General features: G+C 43.5%; 1 protein-coding gene across 1 annotated transcript; it reads left to right on the forward strand.

Moving 5' to 3' along the window:
• Positions 1 to 6,560: 6,560 nt before the first annotated feature.
• UBB (ubiquitin B) lies at positions 6,561 to 8,471 on the forward strand. The gene is made up of 2 exons (XM_043473371.1): positions 6,561 to 6,714; positions 7,407 to 8,471. The coding sequence occupies exon 2, from the start codon at positions 7,413 to 7,415 to the stop codon at positions 8,328 to 8,330; it is 918 nt and encodes a 305-aa protein (XP_043329306.1). The 5' UTR covers positions 6,561 to 6,714; positions 7,407 to 7,412; the 3' UTR covers positions 8,331 to 8,471.
• Positions 8,472 to 10,239: the final 1,768 nt, after the last annotated feature.

Consider the following 10,239-nt stretch of genomic DNA (forward strand, 5'->3'; position numbering starts at 1 on the left):
TTTTAAATTATTTTAGCATCTTTGTAACAGTGAAAACTAGGAATATCTTGATGTTAAACTGTGATATCTTCACATAGGAGAATACTACACAGCAGCTAAAGCAATTGAACTAGCTTTATTAACACAGCTAAGCCACAAAAATCAATATTAAAAAGGGGAAGTTGTAGAATGATAGCTAGAGTATGACATCATTTACATAAAGTCTAAAAACAGGTGTTTTAGTCTGTTCAGGCTGCTATAATAGAACATCACAGACTGAGCAGCTTATAAACAATAGAAAACATATTTTTCACAGTTCTGGAAGCTGGGAAGTTAACATTAAGGTGCTGGCAGATACAGTGTCTGGTGAGGGGCCACTTCCTATGTCCTCACATGGTGCAAGGGGGCTCTCTCTGGGGCCTTTCATAAGGACACTTGGCCCATTTTTAAGAAATCTGCTCTTGTGACCTAATCACCCCCAAAGGCCTCACCTCCAAATACCATCACACTAGGACTAGGTTTCAACACATGAATTCTGGGGGGTCACATTCAATCTATAGTAACATGTAGTATTTATGGAAACATTAATGTATGTTATTAGTTTTAAAAGGCTCCTGGGGTTGATAAACATCAAATTCAGCACTGTGTTACCTCCAAGAAGAGAAAAAAAGTATTGGCACTGGAGAGGGAATACTTTAAAAAAAAAAAATTAACACAGATTCATACAGGTCCAGCCAACTGAGTTTTAACAAAGGTGCAAAAGTAATTCAATGGAGGAAAGATAGTGTTTCCATGGTGAAACTGGAGGAATTTGACATCCAAAAGTGAAAGAATGAACTTCGACTTAAGCCTCAAAATGAATCATAGATTGACATGTAGGGAAAACACAAAGTCTTTGGGATCTAGGGCTAAGTGTAGAACTCTTAGACACGACACCAAAAGCACAATCCATTAAAGAAAAGAAGCAATAAACTGGACTTGGTCAAAAATTTCAAATTTTGCTTTATGAAAGATGCTGTGAAGACGAGAAAACAGGAAACTGGGGAACTGCAGGTCTTAGAAGGTTTACAGAGCAGATGTAACAAAGCAGAAAGGTAGATGGGCAAGAGGTTGGATTCTGAGAGTTGAGTACTCGGGTTTAAGAAAGCAGAGTGTGATCATTTTAGGTGATGTCCAGGTTCGTTGCTTAGGTGAAATGGAGATGACTGTGGAAGAGATCAGGTAAGCATAAGATAGGGTGTTAAGACATCTCAAAATAACAAACCTTTGTACTTCAAAAGACACCACCAAGAAAGTGAAAAGACAACTTATAGAATGGAAGAAAATACCTGTATTTTCTAAGAATTTGTATGTAGAATATATAGCGAACATTCAAAACTCAACAGTAAAAAAATGTAAACAGTCCAATTACAAAATGGGCAAAAGAGATGAACAGATATTTCAGCAAAAACAAAATCCACATGGCAAAGCAGCACATGAAAATACATGCAACATCATTAATCATTACGGAAATGAAAATTCAACATCTAAACACTGCACAAGAATTACACAGCTAAAACTTAAAAAAAAAAAATGACAATTCCAAATGCTGTGAGGATGCAAAGAAACTGCATCTCCCAGACACTGGGGGTGGAGAGTAAATAATACAACCCCTCTGGAAATGGCAGTTTCTTAAAAGACCTAACCATTCACATACTTGATAACCCAGCAATTACACTACTAGGCATTCATCCCAGGGAAAGAAAAACATCTGCTTACACGAAAATATACATGAATGATCAGAGAAGCCTGTGTTAAAAAGGAGATAAAATGCCCCAAATGGAGTCACTTGTGTCAGGCCCCAGGGCAACAATCTAAGACTTCATTCCTAACCCAATTGCAGTTACGAGCTTCCCCAGGAAACTGACCTTTAACCAGACAACCTGGAATGTCCTGGTCAGCACTAGGATCCACCCCTGTGATTCATGGATACCTCTGCCCTTCCCCTTAGGAGAGGAAGGCAGCCTCGCCTAAAACAAGGTATTCTTGGCTAATTCTTTCCTTTTTTCTGCTTCCTCTCTGCCTTTAAAATTCTTTTCTTTTCTGTAGCTCAACAGAGCTCTTTCTATTGCTAGATGGGACATTTCCTGATTTACACATTGTTGAATAGAGTCATGTGATCTTTATATTTATTCAGTTGAGTTTTTGTTACTTAACATTTGTAATAGCCAAAAACTGGAAACATCCCAGTTTCCATATGTAGGTGAAAGTCCATCTGTAGGTGAATGAATAAACCAACTTTGGGACACATATACCACAGAAAGATATTCAGCAGCAAAAACGGATGAACTCTTCACATATTCAACAATTTAGATGAATTTTACATGAAAAATGTCAAAAGGTTACATACTGTACTATTCCATTTATGCAACATTCTTAAAATGACAAAATTATAAAGATGCAAAGTGGATTAATGACTCCCTGGGCTTGCAGGGAAGGGGTAAGAGAAGCTGTGACTGACCATAAGGAGGTAATCAAGAGGTTATCCTTGTAGTGATGAAAACAGCTCTGTACCTTGATCGTGTTGGGGGTGACATGAATCTACTACCCACGTGATAAAACTGCATACAACTGCACATATACTGAAGTGCATGTAAAACTGCTGAAGTCTGAATAAGGTCTGTGTGTTGCACCAATGTTAATTTCCTGGTTTTGACATTGTACTACAATTGTGTAAGCTGTTGTCATTGGAGGAAAATGGGTAAAGGGGACATTGAGACTTATCTACTATTTTTGTGAGTTCCTGTAAACCTATAATTATTTTTAAATAAAAAAATAAATCATTAAGGAAATGCAAGTCAAAGCCACAATGAGGTGTCATCTTACACCCATGGGGATAATCACTTTTTTTTTAAATAACAAATGTTGATGTGAGGATGTGGAACAATCAAAATTGTACACTAGGGAGACATGTAAAATGGATTTGCTGTGAAAAACACTTAAAAAAAATTAAAAACAGAATTACCTTAAGATCCAGCAATCTCACTTGTAAGTGCAAGTGAAAGCACTTGCAAAAGAACTGAAAGCAAGATCTTAAGGAAATATTTGCACAACCATGTTCACTGTAGCAGTTCATTATTCACAAAAGCCAAGAGGTGAAAGAAATCCACATATCCACATAGACAGATACATGGATAGACAAAATGTGCTGCATACATACAATGGAATATTATTCAGCCTAAAAAAGGAAATTTATCACACACGAATACTGTATAGTTTCACTTACATAATGTACCTAAGATGGTCAAAATCATACAAAGTAGAATGATGGTTAGGGGAAGGAGAAATGGGGAGTTGTTATTTAATGGGTATAGAGTTTCAGCTTGGCAAGATGAAAAATTCTAGATATGTTATACAATAATGTGAACACAGTTAACACTACTAAACTGTACATTTATAAGTGTATAGTTAGTCTGTGGGCTGAAACCACTGAAGCCCAAGTACCTAGAGCCCTTGCTCCACAACAAGAGAAGCCACCAAAATGAGAAGCCTACACACCGCAACTAGAGAGTAGGCCCTGCTCGCCACAACTAGAGAAAGTCCACGCATCAACAAAGACCTAGCACAGCCAAAGATAAATGTTTTTTAAAAAGTGCATAGTTCGTAAATTCTATACCCCATTTTTTTCACAAAAATATTTTTAAAAGCTTAAGCAAAATAGCTTTTGCTATTCTGCTTTGCTATTCAAAGTTGGGTGGTGGTTATATGGTGTTTGTTATATCATCTCCAACTTTCATATATGTATATAATCTTTCACAGTGAAAATCTTTTTGAATAGCTATTCTTTTAGAGTTTTCCATTTATTTATTTGGCTGCTCTGGGTCTCAGTTGCATTACTCCAGATCTTCAGTCTTTATTGAGGTACGTGGAATCTACTTCATGACCAGGGATAGAACCCCCGCCCCCTGCATGGGGAGCATGGTGTCTTAGCCACTTGACCACCAGAGAAATACCTTGAACAGCTATTTTTAAATGGACAGATTTTTAAAATTTTGAGGCCCAATATAAAGACAATTTAGAATTTTGCTCTGTGTTCATTTGGGCACTCAATATCAAAGTTTCTAACTTGCTGGTAAGAAATCAGAATTAGTCTCATAATTCTGTTGCAATAAACTGCCAAACAAGGAAATGACAAACCACAGAATAACTCTGTATTTTAAATGTCAGCTGATAATGTCAAGAAAACAATTGTGAATTTACAATTGGAAACAGTTTTCTCACAGATTTTTATTAAAAGACCTCTAGCTAAGTAAAAAAATCACTTTGAATCTTAGAATCAAATTCTTCCTTTCAAAGGGACTGCCTAGGCAAAACCATTTGCGCATGGTTATTAAATAAGAACTGTTTTTTTTGCTTTGTGTTTTAAGTGTCTAAGGCTGTCAACATTTTCCCCCAGTTGAACCAAAGGGAAACTACAGTTCACTGAATAAACATTTATTAAGCACAATGCCAAGTACTGTGCTAGATTTCCAAATTTGTGATTTCAGGGATTTCTGTCGGTCTATTCTTTAATGTGTTTACCGACTACCTTTTACAATCACCAGAAATGACGCTATTATTAAAAGTTTTATTAAAAAACACACCATAAAAAACTCATCTTGTCTATTAAACATGGCACGCATACACCTCTTTTCTGAAAACATTTTTCTGTGCTGAGGTTACCAAATGCCCTTTGTTCAAACATTAAACCAGGAAGCTGTATGACTAACTTCTGGCAACTGCTAGAATTCCCAGACATGTCACCGTATCAAACCATGAGATTTCCATTCTAGATCATTCCACCAATTCACAGGGATGACTCAAGAGGAGTTGTCACTTAGTGAAACAAGCTCAAACTACTGACCGTCAGGCTAACAAAAACGAAAATCCATACTTTGTACTATGAACGTTTTATCAACTACCTCATCGACCAAATTATCTTCAAGAAACTGTTTATTTCTATCTTCTATCATTCATGTAAGTAGATTTTAGCAAGTCAGAATAAATTTATCGCTGTCTAGGCGTTAACTCAAATGCTTGTCACACTGCACCTCCTCTTACTGTTAAGCGTTGAAGGATTGTCATTTAGACTCACGACCTTTCCTAAGTGAAAACTAGCCACTCTGTAGTAAGGTGCACATCTCCAGACCACCTCCTAACTTCGCGAGGTTGCTGCTACGCGACAGCCACTCGCATGTTTATTTACACCCCCACCAGCATGACTCAGCCGCCGGGCTGCGTGGCTGCGGACCCAAACACGTCTGCCTTACTCACGTTCCCCCGGTTATCTCGTTGCTGACCAGCGGCCACACCCGCAGCGGGGTCCTAGATGGTTAAACCACCCGTAATGTCGCTGGCACAACCAACACATTGATGGGACACTAAAAATGCTAGGGTCGCGAATTCTCTCATACGTGAATTCTGTCTCTCCATGTGGGTTTTCGGCTCCCCGATCCACATCATCTTTCACTCGGGATCTGGACAAACAGCAGTGAGGGAAAGGGATGTGAGAAGGGAGGCATTTCTAAGCGCGGCCACCGGGTCACCTGGAGCGGGGATTTGGGGGGCGGGGCTGTGCAGTGGAGCAGTGGGCAATGTGAGGACTCCGCAATGAGGCCTCCACTGTGGGGGTGGGGGGTTCGCGGCGAGGAACAGGGAGTGGGGGGAGGCCTCTGCGTGGGAGACTTTGCAGGGAGGAGTGTCCCGCGTGGAGGGAGGACGAAAAGAACCTTCTCGTCAGGTGAACGCCTCCGCGGCGGGGGAGGGGGCCTCCCCGGTCGATGCGGCGGCGGGGGGGTGGGGGTGGGGGTGGGGATGGAGGGATGACCGGGCCCAGTACAGAATACCAAGAGTCTAGATTTGGTCTCCTCAAAGCATGACCAAAGCACCCTAACTGTACAACGTGACTAAAGTTCCGCAACTGTGCTCCAGACAACAAAAATAAAACGGGCCGATGTGAGAAGGGCTTGTGCCTCAGGGCTGACACCAGAAAAACTGCGGGCTCCGCCGCCTAGCTCCTGGGCACCTCCAAACCACCACTTTCTCGGGAAAATCACCGCGGAACCCGCTATATCCTAACCTAAAACCCGACAACACATCTGAGGAGTCCGGGCCTAAGAGGCGGGAGAGAACGACCCCTCCTCCACCCCCAGCCGGAAGTACGCTTCTCCAGTGACGGCGCGCCTTTGCCGCGCACGCGCTCTCAGTTACTAAGCAACGTCGTTGCCGAATCACCCCAGCGGGAGCCCAGCAACAGCCGAGCCGCTGCCTTCCCCACCAATCAGAGCCGGCCTCGCCTCACACCCCTCACCAATCAGCGCCGGCGCTGCAAGGAAGTTTCCAGAGCTTTCGAGGAAGAGCCCCTTAACTCGAATTCATCCGCCCGATAATTTTCCTACCTTTTCCTAAAAGAGGAGAAGGATCATCTGGAGGAGAGGGGAGCTGATTTGTTATGATCCTTTTTTCCGGTTCTGAGGAATTTAGAGCTCAGTCGAATGACATAACTGCGTCGCGAGAGGTGGGGCCGAGCGAACTACTTTTAGCGGCGCAGGAACACTACGCCTACGTAAGAGTGATAAGTGACGCAACAGACGTTATATAAATTTCGGCCCCGCCGAGCCGGAGCACTTAGAAGCGACTGGCATTGTTGGCTTCCTGTGTCGTCTTGGAGGCGACGCGGCGTGATTGAATTTGAGGCATCTTCGCTTTCACTCACAGGTACTGGCCCGCAGCCAGGAGCGTCTGGAGGAGCGGAGAAGGGGGCTTCCGTGAGGGCGAGCCGTAGGGGGCTCGGAGTCCACGAGGCGGGGTCGGGTCGGGTCGGATGGGGTGGGGTGAGGTGGGGGAGGGGAAGCGAGGTGACGCGGCCCCGGCCTTTCCGGAAGAACGGGCCTTGTTTACGTGTCGGGAGCGGGGGCGGTTGGCGCGCACGCCCGCCGGCAGAGGTCAACGGACACTTAACCGATGGAGATTCCATCGCGTCTGTTTCAGGGGGGAAAGGTGGAAGAGAGGTAGTGGCGGGGGCTTCTGGAAACCTTTTTAATTCGAATCCTGCCGTGGAGGAGGTGTAGGTCCCCAGTTGCGTTTAAGCAAGTTTTTTATCTAAATGCTGACATGATTACTAGGTTTGGGGGGAATTGGGCGGGATCTTAACGAAGTACCTGAACAGTTCTGGATGATGATATCAGAAAGTACTTTCGAGTCTCCAGCCTGTTAGGTAGACGTCTTGACTAAGGAATTTTGCTTTCAGTAACTGATAGGTTTGTCAAGTTAAAAAAAAAAAAAAGATTTGTGAGAGATCTTGACGTAGTTAAGGCGTTTTAGAATATAGTCTGTTCGTTTTGAACAATTATGAAAGCGGTAAAAGATTCTGAAAATGACAGTAACGTTTTTTCTATTAACTTGTATAGGTCAAAATGCAAATCTTCGTGAAGACCCTGACCGGCAAGACCATCACTCTGGAGGTGGAGCCCAGTGACACCATCGAGAACGTGAAGGCCAAGATCCAGGATAAGGAAGGCATTCCTCCTGACCAGCAGAGGCTCATCTTTGCCGGCAAGCAGCTGGAAGATGGCCGCACTCTTTCTGATTACAACATCCAGAAAGAGTCGACCCTGCACCTGGTCCTTCGTCTGAGGGGTGGTATGCAGATCTTCGTGAAGACCCTGACCGGCAAGACCATCACCCTGGAGGTGGAGCCCAGTGACACCATCGAGAACGTGAAGGCCAAGATCCAGGATAAGGAAGGCATTCCTCCTGACCAGCAGAGGCTCATCTTTGCTGGCAAGCAGCTGGAAGATGGCCGCACTCTTTCTGATTACAACATCCAGAAAGAGTCGACCCTGCACCTGGTCCTCCGTCTGAGGGGTGGTATGCAGATCTTCGTGAAGACCCTGACCGGCAAGACCATCACTCTGGAGGTGGAGCCCAGTGACACCATCGAGAACGTGAAGGCCAAGATCCAGGATAAGGAAGGCATTCCCCCTGACCAGCAGAGGCTCATCTTTGCTGGCAAGCAGCTGGAAGATGGCCGCACTCTTTCTGATTACAACATCCAGAAAGAGTCGACCCTGCACCTGGTTCTCCGTCTGAGGGGTGGTATGCAGATCTTCGTGAAGACCCTGACCGGCAAGACCATCACTCTGGAGGTGGAGCCCAGTGACACCATCGAGAACGTGAAGGCCAAGATCCAGGATAAGGAAGGCATTCCCCCTGACCAGCAGAGGCTCATCTTTGCTGGCAAGCAGCTGGAAGATGGCCGCACTCTTTCTGATTACAACATCCAGAAAGAGTCGACCCTGCACCTGGTCCTTCGTCTGAGGGGTGGCTGTTAATTCTTCAATCTTCTGTTCATAATGCCCAATGGTGGCATGTTCTGCACTCTAGCCATTTACCCCAATTTAAGTTTAGAGATTACCGGTTTCAGTAATAGCTGAACCTGTTCAAAATGTTAATAAAAGTTTTCTTGCATGGTAGCACTTCTGGTGTCTGTTCTGAATACATGGTGATGGTGGGTACTCTTAGCAGGTTAAAATGGTATTCAAAGAAGGCATTTGCAGTTGTCTCTGTGACCAAAATTTAAGTCCTTGGCAGACATTCCGTGTGCCAAGGTATAGACCTCTGTTCAAGATCATTAATAGGATTCTAGTGTAATTAAAACCATTTCAAATTGTAAGTATGGAGGCATGTTGGGGGAAAGCACTTTCCTGCGTCCTGAAATAGTGGGTAACAATCAAGACTTATTACAGAGAAATGAAATTCTGAGGCTGTTCAGTTGTGTTCTGAAGTCCTGTAATTATTGGTTGGCTATTGTCCTTTTTTTCTCTGGTGCTTTACACTTAGGTGTTTAGTCTTAGATAATAGAACCATAATTTTCTCTTAATTGAACTGAGCCAAGAACCAAATGGAGGCCCTGGTCAACAAGGGTAAGGAGAAAGATTGAGTTAAGGTGATAACTAACATCATTGGTTCCTAATAACAGCTTTGCCTCTTTGTTAGGGGTAAGATTGCTCCAGTGAAGGAGATTCTGTAACTTGGGTGGTGGCAAGAATCTTGTGGAAGCCCTACACGGCAGATTTTGTGCTCCCATCCCACGAGGCGCAGTGGTAAAAAAAAAAATCAGCCTGCCAATGCAGGACAACCAAGAGATGCAGGTTTGACCCATGGGTTGGGAAGGGCCCCTGAAAAAGGAAATGGCAACCCACTCTGGTATTCTTGCCTGGAAAATTTCATGGACAGAGGAGCCCGGCAGGCTCCATGGGGTTGCAGAGTTGGATGTGAGTGAGGGCATAACACGGTTAAGCCCTAGGAAGTATACTCAGTGCTAACTGAAGATGGGAGTAAGAATATTTTGGGTCACAAGCCCTCCTTTATCTACTATTTCCCTGCTTCACAATTCTCTTCAGTAGTGGTTCTCAGCTGGAAGTAGGAAGGGGAGGGGCTGGGTGTGGAAGTAAAGGGGAAGAGTTGGAAGCCCTCCCGGTTCTCAGTTTTACACTAAGCTAAGAAAATCACTTCTGGTACTAAAACTAGAGTAACCACAAGGGTAGCATGAGGGGTAAGAATCACCCAGAGGTGTGATATACAAATGTAGAAAGCCAAGCCTCATGAGAGTCCAGGTGTACCTGAGAAGAGCTTGGTGCATAACTTTAGGAACTCTTAGCAGCAAAAGCTGTTTCAACTTTTGTCCTAGAAACCCACTTAATTTTGAATATACACTAAATTGGAATACTTGACTGATTTTCTTGGGTAAGTTAGAGACTGGAAATAAGCACTTTAGCCTATTAATGCTTCAAATTGGTGGTAAAAACGAGTCAGAAAGGTAAAAAGCTATTAAACCAATAGAGGTGGTAATGAAACATTAAGCCTTTTAAAAGTTTTCCGTAGACTTAAGGGAACACACTAGATTCGTTGTCAGGTTGGAAAATTATATCCTTCCCAGTCCAGTGTGTGACTTGTCCAAGCCCCTAGTTCTTGTTACAGGCAAGGCAGGGACTGGAATCCAAGTGTCAGCTCTGACAAGCTCAGAAAATTTCATAAAGTTTTATTCAGTTCCTTCCCCTAACCTTTCAGGATGTCCCCAAACTAGTGCTTGCTGAACCACTCTTGCTTGAATATTGTATAATTTAAATAGGCCTTTTGCAACTAAACCTGAGTTTTGAATATTAAAAGTTCTCCTACACTTTACGTTACACTTAACCTGAGAGAAGCATTTCACCGGAATAGCTCTAGTGAAGACGGGTG

The sequence above is a fragment of the Cervus canadensis genome, chromosome 1, assembly GCF_019320065.1.
Source record: "Cervus canadensis isolate Bull #8, Minnesota chromosome 1, ASM1932006v1, whole genome shotgun sequence".
NCBI lineage: Eukaryota > Metazoa > Chordata > Mammalia > Artiodactyla > Cervidae > Cervus > Cervus canadensis.